At 37.2% G+C, this 22,173-nt stretch overlaps 2 protein-coding genes across 3 annotated transcripts in view; both read left to right on the forward strand.

Moving 5' to 3' along the window:
- The first annotated feature begins 640 nt into the window (after positions 1-640).
- The window catches only part of MRPS6 (mitochondrial ribosomal protein S6), a 36,157-nt gene continuing 14,624 nt past the window's right edge, over positions 641-22,173 (forward strand). The window contains exon 1 of one of the 2 annotated variants that reach the window (XM_087937599.1): positions 641-754. In XM_087937599.1, the coding sequence (XP_087793725.1) occupies positions 728-754 (27 nt within the window). In that variant the 5' untranslated portion in view covers positions 641-727. Of the gene's footprint in view, positions 755-1,420; positions 1,561-22,173 lie in introns of those variants that run through there. The other variant, XM_026700558.2, reaches the window with a different exon arrangement.
- On the forward strand, positions 1,425-16,406 carry SLC5A3 (solute carrier family 5 member 3). The gene is made up of 2 exons (XM_026700557.2): positions 1,425-1,560; positions 13,646-16,406. The coding sequence occupies exon 2, from the start codon at positions 13,943-13,945 to the stop codon at positions 16,076-16,078; it is 2,136 nt and encodes a 711-aa protein (XP_026556342.1). The 5' UTR covers positions 1,425-1,560; positions 13,646-13,942; the 3' UTR covers positions 16,079-16,406.

Here is a 22,173-nt window from a genome sequence, read left to right on the forward strand (position 1 = left end):
GTTCACATAGGGGTTGTGTTATTTTAGGGAAATTAGTTCTTTGGGTTCAAAGTATCTGCCTCCATCAGGGGAATTCTCTTTTGTGAAGTTTTACAATATAGGACCAGAGGAATCTATATCTTTGCCCTGAGTCCTGTAGTTTCTAGTGTCTCTGCATCCTTGGGGTGAATAGCAACTGGGGACCGATTTACACCATATCCTCTACTGGACTCTGATGTTGACATAAGGGGAGGGTCAGGTTTTGTTTTCCTTTTTTCCCTTTCCCCCCTTATTTAAGTGTAGAAGACAATATACTGTATTGTATTCACACCGTTTCCTGCCTCTTTCCCTTTCGGGGCATGCCAATGGTTGTGGAACAGTCCAAATACAAAAAGTATGTTTTTAGAAAGACTAAACTGGCAATAATGGAAATACAATTAGATGGACTATAACAGGGCAGTGAAATAATATTGGGTTCCCATCCCCAATTTATTTTTGGGAAGAGATTTGAGGTTTATTTTCGCATGTGTATGCTCTCGGTAAACTTATGTTTAAAAAAAAAAGTGAAATGTTAGAGCAGGGGTCTCCAACCTTGGCAACTTTAAGACTTTGGACTTCAACTTCCAGAAGTCCACAAGGCAGCGGAACACGTATCCGGGAGTGTTGCGTCTATAGGAGCAACGATGCTATTTATCTGCTGCACCCCGGAGTTATTTGCGATATAGGCATTTTATCGTTGTTCGTGGGAATGTTCCAAACGTCTGTGGTGTTGTGCGTATGTAAACAATTTTTTCCCCTCTTTCTTTCCCGAAGCTTAAGGTTTGCAAACCCACAGGTATTTCTGGAAGCTTCTGGCAGCTTCTGGCAACGGAGGCAGGGAGGACCCTGGCATCGCGAAACACGGCAGCAGAGCCGCTGTCCATTTCATGTCTGCCAGGCGGGAGTGGGGGGGAGAGGGAAATAGCTTGGAGACCTACAGATGTGTGTGTGTGGGGGGGGTCTGGGTTAGAAGGCGGCTTTTACTGGCAGGGGTCTCGCAGGGCAGGCGAGTTCCCATGGGCAGCTTCAAGGGGAAGAGAAGGGGCGGGATTCAGTGGAAATTTCCACTCTCTGCAGTAGTATTTGCGGCCACGGATGAAAGAGGAGGGGTAAAAAAACAACGGCAGAAAAGGCGGGACAGGCATTACTGTGGGGAAGGTGAGGCAGCGCCCGCAGGCCTCATTTCAAGCACGGGGCCGCCTTTCCTTATGAATTGGACGGGTTGGAAAGAAAGGGTCTCCCGGCGTAATTTGGGACAAGCCCACCTGAAGAAGCCCCTTTTTGCCCCCAGTCCTGGGAGGACAAGGAGAGGAGAGGGCGGGAGAGTAGCGCCGCCTGACGCGAGCAAAGGGGCGGGCCCGCCGGGTGCGCGCACCAGCCGACCTCTTTTAAACACCCGGCTGCCTCCTGCTCGGTACAGCTGGAGACGCGTCCGATCCTTTCCTGCGCCGCGCTCCCCTTGTCTGGTGGGGCTGAGCCGCTCCTCTCCCGCCAAAGATGCCCCGTTATGAGTTGGCTTTGATCCTGAAAGCCATGCAGAGGGTGAGTGGGTGTGGACGTTGTGTGATTGTGTGTAGAACCAGCCACTGCCCTTTTCGGTGCCCTTGCCCTCTTTTCTCCGCCAGGAGGTATCCCTCTTCCCTTCCCCCGTTTCAGACGCTGTGGTTCCGCGGGCCGCCCAGCTTCCAAAACCCCGGTGAGGCTCCTGCGCGCCCTGGGTTTCTTCCCGGCAGCCCTGCACGTCCGACCATGTGTCATCCTTCCTCCGCCGCAACGTGCGGCTGCGAAAAGGACGGCCTTTTTATCCCGCCATTGCTGGCTTTTCTTTCGTTATCGTTCGGCGAATCACTTCGGGAGAGTTCGAGGGCGCTTTCGCAATTGAAACAATTGAAACTCTTCTTCTGCTTCTTAAGCGGCTTCTCCCTTCCCTGAAAGCGCACGTGTAATCTCGTGGCCTTTTTCTTTTTTTCCTTTTTTAAACACAACGCGATTAAAGGAGCCGCTCTTAGCCGTTTAGGAAAAGGTGCCATGTTTAAACCACAGTATATTTTCCCCCTTCCCTGAGCGCTTGGGTTTTTCCACGGGCCGCGCGCGCGCAGGGACTTCCCCTTAAGCGCAGAAATCATCGCCCCGCTGCCCTTGTTAAGTCGTGGCGGTGTTTTATTGAGCCTGATCGCAGCATTTTTTTTTATTTTAGGACTGTTTCATTTTGGCACTTCTGGAAAGCTGCATGCTTGATAATTGCTCTCCTGATAGTTGTTAGTCGATCATCTTTTAAATGCTTCTCCCATTGGAAGCTTTTGATTGCCAAGATGTACAGAAATATTAATTTTATACATATAAATAGAACATAAATGGCTGGGATTGATTTTTTTTTTAAAGATGACCCTAGGACTCTTTAGATTTACCTTTGAAACCAGCTGGGGTTTTCTAGAGCGCTTGAAAGGTAGCATTGAAAGATTGCTTGATTTCTGATCAGTAAGTGTGCCTGGTGTTCAAAATAACAGATGGCAAAATAGATAGAATTGGGTGGGAGTCCATAACTCAAGTGCAGAGGGCCTATTTTTCACATTGCAGGTTTGAGATTCATGCAGAAATAAGAACGCTAGAAAATTCTGGGAAAGTTTCCTGAAGCATATAGTGGTGACAGGGTACTGATAAGTGACTCCATATTAAAACAGATTCTGATATTGGTATATACCAGTGGTGGTTAACCTTTTTGGGCTCCCGTGCTGAAATTGCGCTCGCACGTGCAAGCACCCAGAAGGCAATGCTCACACTCCCTGTGCATGCACATGCTACTCCCCCACATGCACATGCGATCCCTGTATGCTATGTGGCTCTGCGCGTGCGACCCCCCTGCATGTGCCGTGCATCTCTGCGCGTGCACATGCACCTCCCACATACCCCTGGCCCCTGCGCATGCGCGCCAGATATCTGACAATCAGCTGTAGCGCAGGTGGTGTGGGCGGTGTGTGCGCATGCACAGTGGGGCTCTTCTGGGCAACCTCTCGTGCCTCTTCCGGCAGGCGTGCCATAGGTTCGCCATCATGGGTATATACTGAAGAGCATGACATAATTTCGAAAAAGGAAATGGGTAATGATTTAAATGTATTTATTTGGGTAAACTGGTAATGAATGCTTTAATTAGAAATTTTAGTTTTCTCATAAATACAGAAGACTGTGCAGCTCACAGTATTTCCTTGCACTATACGTAATTCTATATGCAGCATAAGTGCAAAGTCCCACTGAGGTTAGTGAAGTTAACTCAAAGGAGATGTTTACAGTCTTAAAACATTTTTGCTTATGGAGCTCTTCGCTTACTAAAAATTTATTATACACATGAGAGGTGTTATATATTCTACATATTATGTTTCTGAATACACAGTCAGTTTTACTTGGGTTTTATGTTTCTGATGTTTGGGACCTGGGTTTGTAGATTTTGGAGTATTGTCACACATTTGTTTCTGATTGCTTACTTTAATGTGTAATTTTCATACATTCCTGGGGTATGTTCCATAAAATGCAAGATAAATTAGCTATGTTTCAGGATATACAAGTTGCTGGGCCATATAATTTTGGACCATCTCAGATGTACAGTACATTTTAAAAATATTTTAGAAAGCATAGACAGATTCTGTTGAAATGGTACCAAACATTTTGGAAGCAGCATTTCTGAATTAAAGTCCAAAGAATTAGGATTTTGCAACTAAAGAGTTCACAATCTGTATAAAACAATAACCCTGGCATAATGTCATATCAGATATTTAAATAAGACTGTCAGCTTATCTAAAGAAACAAAGCTTTCCTTCTTAAAAGAAACACATGCCCAAGAAATAGTCTTTATCGATCATCTTTGAGTTCCATGTTTAGATAGAAATCTTCCAAATCATTGCTATGTAGATTTAAAAATACAAATAATTCAGTATGGCTTTTTAATGAACAAACAGCATAAGGAAGGAATTGCTTTAATTTGATCTGCATTTACATTTAGAATTTTCGGTCCAAAAGGCACTGTTGTACCGGTGTATTGCTAGTCAGATGAAACTGTGTTCTGGTAGATAGATATTGCTAAGAACATACATTTTCTGAGGATAAAAATATCTGAATCAATTCAGATAGAAATACAATAGAAGCAAGAGTGTAAGCCATCTAATTAAAATATTTACAGTATTTGCTATTCTAATGGAACAAAATAAACAACCACTGCCCTTTGTCTTAATGACAAAAGTTTAGTGTATTCTATAACAAACATGGTATTTAAAAGTGGTATATTTAAAAATGTATATAAAATAATTTAAACCCAATTGCATATCTCAATAAGCTTGAGATATATTTCTCATTTCTATTTTATGTCCTTTCAGAAATACATGTACTTTATGAACTTGCCCAGAAGAGGGCAAGAGAGTTAAATGTTTTTCTGATTAAAATATAGGTTTTTTCCATTCATGAGAAAGTATTTCGCTGACCTCACTTGTCTGTAAATAAAAACTGCATACTTAAAATTGACTCCACAAGTAATACATGTTATTTCAAATTCTTCCTAATGTATTCCTGCAAGTGCAAGGTCTGTTATTTTAAATTACTCAGAGAATTTTGTATTATTTTGGGTTAAGGTAAAGGTTCCCTCACACGTGTGCTAGTTGTTTCTGACTCTAGGGGGAGGTGCTCATCTCCGTTACAAAGCCGAAGAGCCAGTTCTATCCGAAGACTTCTCTGTGATCATGTGGCCGGCATGACTAAACACCGAAGGCGCACGAAGCACTGTTACCTTCCCACCAAAGTGGTCCCTATTTTTCTACTTGCATTTTTTTTGTACTTTCAAACTGCCTAGGTTGGCATAAGCTGGGACAAGTAGTGGGAATTCACTCCATTATGTGGCACTAGGGATTCGAACTGCTGAACTGCCGACCTTCTGATTGACAAGCTCAGCGTCTTAGCTACTGAGCCACTGTGTCCCTTATATTATTATTTATATATAAATAATATATTTGTATATAAAAATATTATTTTTCTTATAATAAAAATTTATTTATATATATACATACACACACACACACACACACACACACACACACACACACACACATATAGATGATGGCAGATGAGATTCTGCTGAAACGTCGCTACAACTTTAAAAGCACAACTACTATGACGTGGGAAAATACCCGAGCAAAGCCGAATTCCATATATATATATATATATATATATATATATATATAATTTTACTATGTAACAAAGTTCATTGTAGAACAGGTTGTTAATAAGGAAATTACAAAAATATACTGCTTTTCCCCAGTATATAAAGGAATAGAACAAGAATGATGAAAAGCATAGTAATGTACTAAACAGTTAATTTGATCTAGCATTATGAGTTTTTATATCATTTCTTCATTTGGAATTTTTCCCAGTTCTCTGTGTTAGAAATATGAGTTTTCATTTATGAACTGATTATTGTTTATGGCCAAAATTCTATTCCTTTTGAAAAATTAAATGTTTTCTTAGATGTATTCATGGAGACTAGAACATGGTCGCATTTAGAGATTCCTACTACTAATTGGTTGCTTCTTTGAATTCTGTTGGTTGATTGGCTTGAAAAATGGACACTGACTTTAAAGTGTTGACAGTGTGCTTTAAAAACTCTTTATGAAATGTAGATAGTCATACATGCTTTTGAAGATATCATTACAGATGATCCTTGACTTACGACCATAATTAAACCCAAAATGCCTGTGGCTAAGCAAGGCAGTTAAGTAAGATTTACTCCATTTAATGACTTTTTTGCCATGGTTGTTAAATCAATCACTGCAGTTGTTAAGTGAATGATGTGATCCTTAAGCAAATCTGGAATCCCCCCCATTGACTTTGCTTTTTGGAAGTTAGCTGGAGAGGTTACAAATGGTGATCACATGACACCAGGACAATGCAGCTGTCATAAATACATGCCAGTTGCCAAATGCCCAACTTTTGATCATGGGATTGCTGCAACAATAATAAATGTGAAAACCATAAGTCACTTTTTTCAGTGCTGTTGTATCCTTGATTAGTCACTAAATAATTGGTTGTTAACTCAAGAGCTACCTGTACCAGCAGAATGATGGGATTATTATTATGTAATTGGCAAGTTTCATTGCAAGGCTGTTTCAAGAGTTTAGGGCTCACACCATATATGACTAGCATTAGGGTATATATGTAATTAAGTTTATTAAATTGTGTTCAGAGAATAAAAAAAGACTGGAGAATGAATTGCAGTAAATTACAGTAATATCTCTCCATATATCTTGTTCGATTATATATTGTATGTATATGAATTTAAGGATAAAGTTTTTATCATTTTTCTTGAGGGGGTATATTTCTCTTTATATAGGTTGGCAGATGTAGATATTCAATAGATCAATGCCAGTTTAAGTTGGAGCTAATTGATTTAGTTGACATTAAGGAGTGGGTAACTGCTGGCAGGATCAAGTAAGGTCAAAGGTATGTGGATTATTTTCTGCATTAACAGTGACTGTTAGGTTAATTTACTTCATTGTCATTGCATCTCGTACAACAAAATTAAATGCCATCTTCAGTGTACATCATGCATAAGAAACTATAAAAATAAAACAAAAAACACATCCTTCACATTCTATACAATTGAATTGAACCCCTGATACTGCATTAATATTATACTATACAGTAGAATTCAATATAGTTACTGCTGTGGGATAAAAGCTATTTTTCAGCCTATTTGTTCTTGTTTTTATTGTCCTGTACCATCTGCCAGATAGTAATGGTTCAAAAAAAGGGTGCCCAAGATGAGATGGATCTTTAAGAAAGTTTTGAACTTTCTTAAGTTTTGAACTTTCTTAACGCTCTTCTAAAGAGGGGAGAGGGCAACGAATGATTTTCTGGATTGAACTATTAAGAATGCTACTTCTGTTTAGTTTAAAGTTCCCTGCTGACAGGAAGGCTGTATGAAGTTTCTTGGTACACATGAACTTTGATTAAAAGATGCATGAAAGTAATCTGTGGTACTGATAACTGATTAACTTGAAAACAGATCTTCTCTAGTGCAAATAGAAGATCAATCATAATGAGCCGCTGATCTGTTGTAAAGTATCAGTGAACTCAGCTTGAGGAAAACTTGATTTTATTACTCTTGAAAGAATGTAAAACTAAACAATTTATTCTAATACAGCAAAGTATTTCTCTTTTTGAATAATTTTGCCTTCTTATTGAAAATATCTTTCTGTTTGAAATGGTAAATTGACAGTTAACCAGTGCCCATAATTCTAATGTTAAAAATTGATAAGTTTAATAGGACTTACCCATTTACCATAATTCACATCACATGTCTTGCCTTACCTTAAAATACAATATTGATATTTTCTGATGATCATAATAAAATATGCTTAGAAAAAATGAAAATAATATTTTTTATAACTTTTTCCCTTATTTTGATTCCTGTATTAGCAGGAGTTGGTAACCACAAAACTAGTATCTAAGAAGCCTGGAGTATTTTTTCTTTTTTTTGGTCACCACAGACATGCTAATGAACAAACAGAAAACAATATTTACCAGCCTGCTAATAAACACCATTTGTGCTGAAGGGAAGAAAACCAAGAAGGGACTTTACTGAAAAACCTGTATCTTTACCCAGTGAAGCATTGTATCTACACCTCTTTTCAACTAGAATCCCATCAAATCACATGAAGAAGAGACTCAAATGATAACTGTGTACGAGTTTCCAATTTATTTTTTAAAATATATTTATTAAAAATGGAAACAGAAGCTAGACCATTTTTTAACCTGCAATTACAAAGAATCTTTTTCAGGAAGATATTTTTATGATGGAGACTCTAGGAGGAGGATAAAATTAGTCTGTGGTAGCAAAAAATCAGTAGTATCTTTTCTGATGTTTACTAAAGGTTCGTAAAATGCTACCACTGGTTGGAAAAAGGGCTACCAGATTCCCTCTGGTTTTTTTTTCTTACGATGGAATGGTCAGAAAAAAAGCACCTCAGAACTGCTTTAAACCTATATTTGTGCTTGCCAAAGTGGTAGTCCATTGCTGACAAAGGGCAAAAAAGTAAAGAAATGTGAAAGAAGTTGGGCATCTTCAGACATTCAGTGCATCATTGTTCCATGGGCTTCTATCACTTTTTAAGAACATCTGGAAAGAAAAAATTTCCCCCAGATAAACCTGGGGATAATTTGCAAATCTTCCCCCCTCTCCCCAGTCTATTCAGAAGTAAATAAGGCAATTATTTATACATTTGGACTGCAAGATGCCTTATAACAGGCGAGCAATTGTAAGATCCTGAATTGGAGTGAGTTAATTTACATATTAAAAACAAGTAAGTTATAGAAAAACAAATAAGTTATAGAAATTATAATTATAGAACCCCCTTTGGATAGGCAGATAGACTAGGTCAGGGGTCACCAACCTTTTGGACCTCAGGGACCACCAAACTCATTATTTTAAATCCTGCAGACCACTAATATAATTTTGACTGACAGTGGCTTGCTGATTTTGGTGGGAGAGTCAGTCCCATATTCCAGAGCTGCAGTAGTCGCAAGACTGGCCCTTTGGTCATCCCAGAGCAGCTGTTTCACCTGGGTGCACTGGCCTGCCGTGGGCTGGAGGAGCTCTTCCAGGATAACCAAAGGGCCAGTCTTGTGACTACTGCAGCTCTGGAATATGGGACTGACTTTTCCATCAATGTCAGCAAGCCACCCCGGGCCAGATTTCCCTCCCCTGCCATTGGTCTTACCTTCTAGTTCAAGCTCATGTGGCTCTACTAGGTTTGTGCTTGGCCGAAGGGTGGGGGCCAGCGGGTGGGCGTGCCATGTGGGTAGCACAGCCTTGTGTTTCCGCACAGCCTGGATTAATTGCTGGGGGGGACATTTCTCTATGGACCACCAAAGTTTTCTTGCGGACCACCAGTGGTCCCCAGCCCACCGTTTGGTGACCACTGAACTAAATTGCAACTTTAAAGATCATAAGTACAGATTGAATCTTCTAAATTCCTTTGATACTTTTAATACACAAAAATGGTGTATTAATACACAAAAGCTGAGATCTATATTAATAGATTGGGGAACTGGAGTTGATTCATATATTAGGCTCCCATAATTGCAACCAGAACATGTGTTTTCACTTTATTATGCACACAAATGTTCTCGTTTCTGTTTGGCTATGGGAACCAATATCTACAGGTTTAATAGATTAAAAGACCGCAGTGTTATACAGACATTTATTTATTACTTGGGTTTTAAATAGAAACAATAGCCTTTTGACTTACAGTTGAGCCCAAAACTTCTGTTGCTAAGTGAAGCAGTTAAGTGAGTTTTGCCCCATTTATGATCTATCTTGCCAAGTGGTTAAATGTGTCCGGCTTCCCTACTGGCTTCGTTTGTCAAAAAGTGGCAAAAGGTGATCACATGACCGCAACCATCATAAATATGAGTCAGTTGTCAAGCACCTAAATTTTGATCATGTGATCATGGGGATGCCACAATGATCGTGTGTTAATCAGTGTTTTTTAAAATGTTATATGTCATTTTTTTCAGTGCCATTGTAACTTCAAATGATCACTAAATGAACTGTTGTAAGTCGAGGACTACCTGTAATGTGTTATTTGGTTATGTATTACCTTACTTTGTATGAATTTGGATGTTCAAGGGTTGGAATATTGTCGTTTATTTGTGAAGTGCATAATCTTTAGTTCTGCCAGAGATGTAGTGGGTGGAGTAATTAAGATATCTTCTAGGTATTCCATACTATATATTAGGTTACCATGAACAATGCATCATTAGATTATCTTGTAAATTGTCTTTGATGTTCGTTAATTTAGAATGACTACTGCCCCATTGTGTTGGTTTTTCTAGTTTGGGCAGATTAACTAATAATATTTAAGATATCCGATTAAAGCCTTACCCAATAGTTTTTTTTCTTTAGAGATGTACAAAATGGTCATACAAAGAAAACTGAATTTGGATAGTTCATATCTAAACAAGCAATCATGTTCCATGCAGAAATGTTTTGGGAGGATAGTGTAAGAAAATGTCAAGGAAAAGAAGGCACTGGGATGATTCAGAAAATGTGTGGGTGATTGGATATGCCATTCCTGAAGCCAGCCAGGGGTTTTGGTTGTAGTAATGACAGATATTGAAAAGAAAATGCTGCAGGTGGTTTTGGTGGTTGTAACAAGTGGCTATACAATTGTGGTATTAATTTTGGCAATTTCATGAGATTTCTTTTCTTTTTACTGGAAAGGATATTATCTGCTCTATACATTGTTGCCTTAGTTACCAGATGGACTAGTTCTGTACAGAGGTAGAATCTAGAGTTTCATTTCCTTGCCAAAACGTGTAACAGGTCACTTTGAATTCTTTGAATGTGTTTTCTTAATATATAACTTATATAGCGTATATAACATCTGAATTTATATCAGTAGATATGTGGATGAAAAATAACTGGTAGCATTAAAATGATTTTTTTTTCTTGGGAGCTCTTCATTTTAAACTTTTTTTCCTAATTCCTGCTTTTTCTAAGTTACTTCATTTTCAATGATTTTGAAAAATAATCAGATCTTGTATTATTACATTGATGAATTATGTTTATATCAATTGTTCCAGTCAACTTTATTCTGTCAGTTATTATATATGCTCCTGTATTTCTTTTACGTGTCCGCGTTCCATGGTTGTTCGTTTTTTCAGAATATTTACAATATTACTTGCATGAGTCTCCATAATTTCAAACAGGGTTACCCTCTCAATTTTAAAGAAACAAAGGATAACATATGAAACTGAAAGGCTCCCACTGTTTTACTGAGGAATTTCCTAGATTACAGTTTTATTTCACAAAGTTGTAACTGATAAAGGAGAAAGATACTCAGAGTAGCATAAAGATAGACCTATTTTGTGTCCTCAGAAGCCTTCCACGGTGGAGGGTGGTGTAGTGAGTGAATATAAGCAGTATTGAAGGTGGATGTTCAGTCACACCTAGACCCGAAATCACTTGTACATGCTGCTGCAACTACTCATACAACCCCCAGCAACCACTTATGGACCTGAAATTGCTTGCACATGCCTATCACTTACTTGCCTGCTTGCCAGCCTATTTGTAAACCATCTGGAACTTGCAACTTCCTGCTGGTTTCCCCACTGACTTTGGTTGTTAGAAGTCGGGAGGAAGCTGCAGAATGTCCTCATTTAGCAACAGCAACAGGGACTGCCAGGATTATTGTCGCTAAGTGATGTAGTCACATAACATCATGGTTTATGACCGCATTGCTTAGTGATGGAAATTCCAGTCCCATTATTACATGAGAACTACCTATACTATGAATGCAGTGAAGCAAAGAGATACCGGACAAATAAGTTTATTTATTTAAATAAATACCTAGATCTTTCTCACAGGTGCTATTGCTGAGCCAGCTACCTGACACTGGTACATCTGATTTCTTATTTTAGTGCAGAACCCTACATGTCTTGCTATTAAGCTACATTTTCTTGGAAAGTATCTAGTATTCAGTTCTATCAATGTATTTTTGAACTTTGAGCCTATTTTCTAAGTGGTTTGCAATCCCCCTCCCAACTTTCTGTCATCTGCAAATTTACTGAGCAGTTTTTCTATGCACTGCTTTAAGTCATTTTGAAAAACATCGAAGAGCACTTTAAATTGGTCCCAGGATATATTTATCCATGCAGATGTAGATTTATTAAAGACATGTTGAATATTGTTATTTAACCAGCTGTAAATTCATCTGGTAGTAAGACTATACATCCCTCACTGTTCCGTTTTATAAGGTGGCTATGATCAACTTTACTAAATTTACTGAATTCTCTATCATATCCAGAGCATTCCTTTAGTCTACTAATCTAATCATTGTAATAATTGAGGAGCTGTGTTAGTTTGTGGTGGTCAAAAATCAAGGATGTGGTAATACATTTCCTAACTAACAACTTTTAGTGAAAGGCTTAAACTTTTATGAATTGCAATTTTTATTTCATCAGGTGCTACTAATCTAGCTAATTATTTTTTAAAAAAAGCCATAAAATCTGACACAACCTGTGTTTGACAAACTCATGCAGGTTTCAATTAATTACCTTGTTACTTTCTAAGTGCTTACAAACACACTGCTTTATGAACTTTCTAGGATTTTTTTTTTAGGTACTGAAATCAAGGTGATTTGTCTACAGTTTTTTTTCCTTTCCAAAAGATCGGAACAGTGTTCTGTTCTATTCTGTTCCTTTGATGCTTTCCCTTCACTCAGAAGTTCTCAAAGATTACAGTTAATGGTTCTGAGATCATGTTATCTAATTCCTTAATAGTTGATGATGTAATCCATCTGACCCAGTGACTTGAATTCATTCAAAGTAGTGATTGTTTCCTTAATCTTCTCATGCTTCATCCAAATAAATCTTTTTGGTTATTTTTGCTTTCCATGCAAACCTCCTCTCATTGAGACCCTTCGTCTTCCTAACCCCGTTCTTAAAGAGATTTGGACTACTTTCTGATATTTTGCTTTTGTTATATAACCCTCCTTTTCATTTTTAAAAACTTGTCCATTTTGTTTCTCAGTTCATCAGAGGGTTCTTGCAACCTTACAATAACATCACCTATCTCTTGTTTTTCTTTCTAGTATTGTTTTAATTTAGTCCCCGATTAGACCCCTTGTTTTTCAGAATTTCCTAATTCTGCTGAATTATTTTCCCTTTAGCATTTCCATCCATGAAATCCTTCCCACAATCCTTTCCACATTTTTCTTAGTTTATTGCAGTCAGCTCTCTTGAAATCTAGAACATTAATCTGATTACCTTTAGTTCTCCCTGCCTTCAGTATGGTGAATTCTAGGGTGACATGATGATTATTTCCCAAGGTTTCCACAGCTTCCACTTCCTCAACCATTTCTTCGTGGAGGAAATGTACAACTTCAGCAAAACAACTCCTGAACTCGTCACATTCTTAGAAATCCTCCATCTTGCCAGAATTTAGCTTTGGCCTACTAAAGGTCACCTGCAGTACTGCACTTAGACATTATTAGTCATTTTTTTAAAAAAGAAACATCCATATTGAACATAGAACATGAATATATAAAGCATTTTCATCTTCAAGCTTTGAAGAAATTATGTGAAAAAAATGTGTATGTACACAGCTGCCATAGGATAAGGGAACTGGGTATAGTGAAGATCAGTTTGGAGAAGGAAATGATTAAAGGTTTTGCAATTTATAACACTATTGATACAATATTGCACAGAAACATCAAGTTAGGTAAATCATGTTTGGAGATAATTGATTCTGAAAGAATTGAAGGGTGCAATATATAAATCCAGAATAGACTCCTGTGATGCTGATTTACCATCATTTTGAATATCAAAACATTCTGTTGCAATTAATACTTAGTGCTGCAGGTTTGGTAGTTTATTTAGTGAAAGCATGCACTTTCTTTTACTTTACTAATATAACTTGTTTACAATCCTTGAAAGTTATGTGTTAAATTGTGTAAAATTCAATATTTCATTTCAAAGGGAGGAAAAGCTATGTTCAAGTACTTGTTATGACAGAATTCAAGTTTTTCTGGTGCATAGTAAAGCCTTCTCTAATTCAATTTTATCTTTTGTTTTTGCTGCCTTGCAGGGTTGGTACAGTAGGCCTCACTAGACTTAGCTGCAACTAAGAATTTCTCCTACATCAACAAAGTAAATGATGATGCTCTTGTGGATTGGAGAATAAAAGTGCACACTAAGTATTTAAGAAGCGGAAAAAACACATTTTATCTTCTCAGATTTATACTGCATCCACTGCTATCAAGACAGCAAACCAAAGGACAGATTTTTGATCCACAGTGTTTGTAAAACTAAACTGATTTATCTTACTAAGGCTCGGGGTTTGTGACCTGGACATCAGCATTTGGAAGTTACTTGTTTTACAAAAATGAGGGCGGCTTTGCAACCAGCAGACATTGCCATTGTGGCGCTCTATTTTGTGCTTGTTTTGTGCATAGGCTTTTTTGCCATGTGGAAATACAATCGAAGCACTGTAAGTGGGTACTTCCTTGCAGGGCGATCTATGACTTGGGTTGCAATTGGTGCTTCCTTGTTTGTAAGCAACATCGGAAGTGAACACTTCATTGGGCTTGCAGGATCTGGAGCAGCAAGCGGATTTGCCGTGGGGGCATGGGAATTCAATGCCTTAATGCTTTTGCAACTCTTGGGATGGATCTTTGTTCCAGTCTACATACAATCTGGAATATACACCATGCCTGGGTACTTATCCAAACGCTTTGGAGGGCACAGAATTCAAGTGTATTTTGCTGTTTTGTCTCTAATTCTCTATATCTTCACCAAACTCTCAGTAGATTTGTATTCAGGAGCATTGTTCATTCAAGAGTCATTGGGCTGGAATATTTATTTATCAGTGATACTTTTGATTGGAATGACTGCATTGCTGACAGTGACTGGTGGCCTTGTGGCAGTTATCTACACAGACACAGTTCAAGCTTTGCTTATGATTATTGGTGCCTTCACACTTATGGTCATAAGTATTAAAGAAGTGGGTGGATTTGAAGAGCTTAAACGAAAATACATGTTGGCCAAACCAAATATTACATCGATTTTATTGACATATAATATTTCCAATACTAATCATTGCCATGTTGATCCAAAACCTGATGCACTGAAAATGTTACGTGAACCAACTGATGAAGATATTCCTTGGCCTGGTTTCATTTTGGGACAGACTCCAGCTTCTGTATGGTACTGGTGTGCAGACCAAGTAATTGTCCAGAGAGTGTTAGCAGCAAAAAATATTGCTCATGCCAAAGGATCCACTCTGATGGCAGGTTTTTTAAAACTCTTACCTATGTTCCTTATAGTTGTTCCGGGCATGATATCACGGATATTGTTTGCAGATGATATTGCATGCATCAATCCAGAACATTGTATGAAAGTTTGTGGAAGCAGAGCTGGATGCTCTAACATTGCCTATCCGCGTCTGGTAATGAATCTTGTTCCTGTTGGTCTGCGGGGCCTTATGATGGCTGTCATGATTGCTGCACTAATGAGTGATTTGGATTCTATATTTAACAGTGCCAGTACCATCTTTACACTTGATATATATAAGCTCCTCATAAGGAAGAATGCATCACCAAGAGAACTGATGATTGTTGGAAGAGTTTTTGTTGCTTTCATGGTTGTAATAAGCATTGCTTGGGTCCCAATAATAGTAGAAATGCAAGGAGGTCAAATGTATCTATATATACAAGAGGTAGCAGACTATTTGACTCCTCCAGTGGCTGCTATATTTCTTTTGGGTGTATTCTGGAAGCGTTGTAATGAACAAGGGGCCTTCTTTGGTGGGATGGTTGGATTTGCTTTAGGAGCTGCACGGCTAATTCTGGCATTTGTCTATCGTGTCCCTGAATGTAACCAGCCAGACACTAGACCATTCTTCATCAAGAATATCCATTATATGTATGTTGCTGCTGGGCTGTTTTGGATTACTGGAATTGTGGCTATAATAGTCAGCTTTTTGACCCCACCACCTTCAACGGAACAAGTTCGTACAACTACATTTTGGTCTATAAAAAAGAGAAGTGTGAAAGAAAACACATTAACAGCCAGTCCGTATCAAGCAGAAAAGACGAATGTGTTAAAGTACGGTGTAATGGTATCTTCAAATGGGAAATCTGAAGAAAATGTTAAAAATGACCAGCCTGAAAATGTCAACCTTCTAATTACTTCTAGAGATGACAGCAATCCAGTGATTTCTTTTAACTCTGAAGTTGAAACACCAGTTGATTGTTACTCTAATGGACAGGCAGCTCTTATGGGTAACAAGAAGAGTGAAGAGAAGACTGGGAGTAATAACAAAGACTGGAAGTTTATAGATTGGTTCTGTGGCTTTAAAAGCAAAAGTGTGAACAATAAAGCCATCCAAGATAAGAGGGAAGAAGAGACTATTTGTCTACAAATGTTGGAAGAGACTCCAAAAGTTAAATTATTACTTAATAGTGGATTATTTTGTGTGTGTTCTCTTGGAATATTCATGTTTGTTTATTTTTCATTGTGAACAGTTTTTTAAGAGTGTGACTTGACATTCAAAAAACAGGCAACAGGTCCTTGGAGAAATATATAATTAGTGTGTTGTGTGTCTTATATCTCAGGCTTCCTTTGCATTATTGTTTTCAACCAGCTTGAAAATCATTACAAATCCTATAGCTTAGCGTTTTTATTTCAGTGCAGAATGGGGATTTTATTCAGTATCGAAAGTTGAATTTCAATATATCTAAGTAAGAAATTAGTTTATTAAGATAATCACAATAATTTGCAAATGGTCAAGGTGAAACTAGTGCAAATGTTGGTACTAACACATCACATATTAATTAATTACACATAAACAGTTATGAGTCATCTTAATAACAGTGTCTGATTATTTTCCTTTTACCCAGTACTCAGAACATTATTTTTGACTAGATTCCCAACAAATATCTAGTATTAAAACTGAATTACACAACTCTTAATAATTCATATCTAAAACTATTATGCACCGCTGAGTATAATACTTCCCTTTCTCCATTCATTAAATGAAGTATTTATCAATAATAGCAGTAAAAAAATTCAAATTATGCAAAAAGACTGGTCCGGTTCACATCTCCCTAGTTGATACTCTGCATATTGATTTAAGTCTCCATTGCAAAATATGCTATTTTGTGTTATAGTTCAAATTACTTGGGAGACAAAAAGGCAGTCTAAATGGTGGTAAGACCAAAAAAAAAAAAAAAGCCCTCAATTATGTTCAACCAAAAATACTTCTTGGATAGGTTGGGATGTTTTCTTAAAATTGAATTTACACATTAACATTGTAAGTTTACAGTGATTCTTCCAACCTCCTGCAGAATGAAAGAGGGGGGGGAACCCTCTACCATCCTCTTTGTGAAACTACCTTTTGTGAAATCTTTTTCACAGTGTGAAAAAAAAGCCACTGTGAAATAAGCAAGACCTTTTTTTCAGTTTGGACTTTAGTGACAAGCCCCCCTCCCCAATCTTTCCAGCAACTTAGATGGGGTTTATGTTCTTACTCTTCTCTGTTAGACTGCTACGAGGGTCTAGTGTGGGATGTCCTTGTCTCCTCATCACCCACACCCTTCTCAGCCACCATCAGCGTTCTCTCCAGTATTCCAACCCTCTCCCCATGCATAAACTAAAATAGTGGAAACATCATGTTTAGTTTGGGCTCTGATAATGAAAAGTCAGCTGTTCCGTGCCAGAAAAATGAATCTTACCTGCTCCCTACCTTGTTTTAATACCCAGTTTGAAATGGCTGCATGAGGAGTAATAGATGCACTCTCCATTACAGCACTGGCATTCACAGCATCTATAGGATGACTGAAATGGCAGGGCCAATGGAAGCAAGAACTGGCAGACACAAATAAACTTACGATATTTGTCAAGAATCTTTACCATTCTATAGTATCATTCATAACTGGCTAGAGGGAATTTGTCCTTTGTTTAGAACTCACCTCTGAACTTTTGCAACAAAATGCATTCTTAGACTTCAAAATGGTAAAGTTGTGCCCCATCAGATACTTTGTACTTGTTCCCTGGCCTTTGGTCATGCTATCTGCAGTTGGTGGAAATTCAAATTTTCTAACACTAGAGGACCATAGGTTCTGACTTTAATCAGGGCTGCAGAACTGAAGCTTCTAATGCAAAAATACATTTATTTTCTTATTTTTTTTATCTGTACCTTAGAACAGATTGAGATTGCAATGACTGTTGTAACAGAATATGATAAAGAGAACCAAAAATTGACTTGACTCATTGGCAATAGCATATGAGTCATTTTGCTTTAGAATTTTGCCCACAAGGTTGGTGAAAAAATGTCATTTATTACTGAATAATAAATAAGATTATTATGGCATTAAATGACATTTATGACTGAATGATGAAATTAATATGAAAAATTTAGAGACATTAAATTGTGGTTTCAATCTTGATTACATGATATAATTTTAAAAGCCATGTATGTATTTTGTAAATACTATAGCAAGATTATGTTTTTTTTGTTGGCTTCTACCATGAATTTCTACCATGCTTCTCCCATGAATTCTTTGTGTACAGGACCAAAAAGCCTTTTCAAGGCATGTGTAAATACTTAATTGATGCTTTAAAAAAGTGCTTTAGAACAGGTAGTGGGATATTTTGGTGCCTCACAAACTCACATGCATATTTTCCTGGGCTATAGCTGCTTTATAAGCCCAGAAAAAAGTACAGCTTCTTTAAGGAGATATTGACCAATGTGGCATGTATGCTCATGCTGGCTCCAAAGTTCCTTTTTGGCTTCACATCTGAAGTAGTGCACATCTTTGCCTTCCATGACACCAACTGCTGCTAGTGATGAAAGGTGGATTGCTCTGATTGCTCCTGATGTAAGGTAGCATTGCTCTTTCTAGTACTTTCAGTATATTGAATGAGTTGCTAGCATTGGCGTGCAGATTGATTAACTCAGGGATCTATTTCCCTCCCCTTTCCCTCCCAAGATATTTCCCTCAAAATACCTTGAATAGCCTTACAGATACATTAAAATAGCAGTGTCCAATACTCTCACTGTCTTAATCTCAAGTAACTTTGTGTGGTATTATGAATACATTTGGCGGAGTTAATTCTGAATCTATTTGAAACTGGACCAATTAACCAGTAAGGGAAATTTTGCCACATTTTAAAAATGTATTGTTTAATTCTATTTGGGCATTCCAGTAATGTTCCCTTTCCTACTTTATATAGTTTAGACTATATAAATGCTATTCTTAAGTTTAGTTTTTTTTGTTATGGGCTTTTGTTTGATTGACAAAATGGAGATCCTGAATAATGCTTCTCTGCCTTTTGACTAAGATCCAGTATAGCATAGACAGTCCTTGACTCATAATCATAATCAATTTTGATCTGGTCATTAACCAAATCATCATATAACTGACCTGATTTAACAACATTTCCTGCAACAGTCAATAAGCGAATTACAATGGTCATTAAGCACATCTGCCACTGTTAAGCAAATGCTGTGATCATTAAGTGAACCCATTGTCTACAATCTGCATTCCATTTTGCTGGAAAATAGAAGTAAACTTTGGTTTCTGGCAAAATACATAAATTGCAGTTGTGACCATGGGATACTATAAACAGCCATAAATGCATGGTTGTAAGTGGAGGACTGTCTATATCACGTCAATATGTCAAGAACAGCAAATGAGTCTAGAATAGATCATGCCATCTTTGTGGGAACAATAGTTTCCAAATCACTTGGGAATTAACAGTAAGCATACAAACGATTTGAATACACTCTGCACAGTTATTGGAATATGGTATGTAGTGAATGCTATTGTGCTTATTTATTGAAATCTCTTAAACTTGAATTAAGGAACCAGTTTGCAGATATTAAAAAATTGTTATATGGGACAGATGGATGCTGTAGTCGTTAAATGGGTAAAAACCAGTTTTTCCATTTTAAAACATTTTTCGGGGTGGGGGGAGTATGTTTACATTGCAATAATCTTTCTTAAAGGTACAACCAATGATTTTTACCCTCCCTTCCACTTGTAAAATCAGTGCTACTAGTACTACTTGATTAATTATTGAGCTTTTGCAGTGATTAGCAGAACAGGATTTTGTGGCTATATGTAGCTACAGTATAGGTTGTTTATAGGTTGTATAAACAACCTATACTAATGAGTATAACATTTTGGAACACTTTTATTGGTTGCCAAGGTCTAAGATGGTTGTTTATACTGGGCTGCATAATGCTCTAGAATATGATAACCCTGTTTTTGTTATTTGTAGTAGAGGGAGATCTAAGTGTTACTTCTATTTAATTCTTTTGTAAGAATCATATTTTAACTGAACTTTCTATATTCCTTTATTACTACTGAACATTTCTTTTATATAGTTCAAATTAAGAAAGTAAATGTGTAATAGCTTGTTATAGTGCCTTTTAGTAGCAAAGTATAACCTTGTCAGGTTGCCACATGTCATTGTGATGAAAACATTTATTTTTTTGCTGGCTTCACATTTCTATCTATGCCATAAAGGAGCACACATATTTTTCTAAGTAGAATTGTAGGTCTAGTCTGGGAGACAAATTAAATAGTAAACCATAGCCTGCATTCGTTGTTCATGGCCGTTCAGTATTTATTTTTACATTAACAGAAGGCATAGTATATACAACACTTAATCTCTTAAAATTATGTTCTATTTATCTCTAGACCACTGTGTGTTGTGCTATATAAATAGCGCTTTTGTACGTAACTATATGTACAATGTTAAGGGAAATCATCCCCAAATAAAATCACACCAGCCTCTTACAGCTTAACTGTAACGATTAGTAATACGCACTGTTAATATCTTTGCAAATTATGGATGTGTAGCATTTTAATAAAGGTGAACAACCCTAAGCTTCTAATATTACTGCAAAATGAGATCTAATAAATAACACTGAATAGGATTCCAACTTGAATGATCTTGACTGTCTTGGAAATTCTTTTACATTCCATGAATAAGTGTCTGTTGGTCTTCTGATTAGCAAAGTAGACTCTCTACCTAATAACAGTCCTTCTATTTTACAGTTTAGTGTACAATTGTTGGTGGTACCCCCCAAAAATTCAAATTTCCCATTAGATCAGCTTTATTTCTTAACACCTAAGCAGTTGTTCACTGCGTAATAGTTTAGATTTGCCTTCCTCAGTCACAGAGCTGTTGTCTAAAGCTGGAATTCTGGGAACCATTGTCTAGAACAGGGGTGGGCAAACTTTTTGGCTCGGGGGCCTCATTGACTTTTAAAATTTGACAGACAGGCCACCACCTGGTGTCGAAATGCCTGTCATTACAAGTCAAAATCAAATGAATGCAATCATTCAATCATTCACATCAAACCTTAATTCTGTACCAATCTTTGGAGGGCCGGATTAAAAAGACCAACGGGCCGGATGTGGCCCGCGGGCCGTAGTTTGCCCACCCCTGGTCTAGAACATCTGGATAATTTTAGTTTTGTCTGTATGCAGGAATATACAAAAATTACCCTAATGGATCCAGACAGTTGCATGGAATTCCCCCCCGCCGAATTTTTGTGACATGGTATTATTGCCTTGTATATTATAGCAGTTGATCAAGAATACCTTTTTAAGAAATATAATGGGCTTTTAATTTGTATATTTAAATAGAAGCTTTATTTACAGAAAGATGTATGAGGGCTTTATTTTTGTACTATATTCAGGGAAATCATAGCTTCTATTATGGAAAATATTTTACTCTCTTTTTTGCCAAAGTCTGCTGCTTTCCTTTACAAATACAAAAGAAGATGGTAAGCTGACTGCTTCACTTTTTTTCTACCATTTTAATCTAGTATTTTAGTGTCCTCAGAAATCAGTTCTAATGTATAATATTTTCTTAAAGGAAAAAAAGAAGGGTGTGGGCTCTAGGCTGTCAAGTTCTAATAACGATACTTGTCAGAAAACAATGATTTAACAGCACACCTTTATTTAAAATTCTTAAGCTAAGGTAAATTATTATGATTGTAGGAGTTGTCTACAAGAGAGACCCCCCCCTCAAAAAACCTAGCATACTGAATTCATAAATTTAGTTTTTAAGGAAAACTCTATGTATTGAGATTAGGAACTTAATTGTTTGGTATACTGTGTATTTTGTGCCCTTAACATTTTGAAAATAAAGCTAGCATTATTATATGTGATGTTATGAATTAAAGGTGAGTAAAGTACTTAAAAAACTTTTTCAAGAAAAGTTGTGTATAATTCAGTGGTGTTTAAATGTATTTTAGTTAGCGTTAGAATAGTTGAAATGTAAGCACATATAATGAAGAGTTTCACTGAGTTTTTTTTAACCCTTTACAAAATAGCACACTCATAGGTACACATATACAACCACCCACACACCCTGCATAACCATTTCTGGGAATATTTTGTTTTTCAAAAAATACTTCATTTTTGGTCTGATTTTGTGTAAAATGTTCCATAGCACTCTAATGACCCTGCTTTTCTGTAAGATTCTTCATGGGAAAAGTCAGGTACTGAGCAATGATGGCAATGACATATGACAATATAAGTATTTATGAACGCATGCTTTTAAATGAGGTGGATATAAAAATAGTTGCTGTGCAAA

This window comes from Pseudonaja textilis, chromosome 7 (assembly GCF_049901715.1).
Source record: "Pseudonaja textilis isolate UNSWEBS1 chromosome 7, rPseTex1.2, whole genome shotgun sequence".
NCBI classification, from domain to species: Eukaryota; Metazoa; Chordata; class Lepidosauria; order Squamata; family Elapidae; genus Pseudonaja; species Pseudonaja textilis.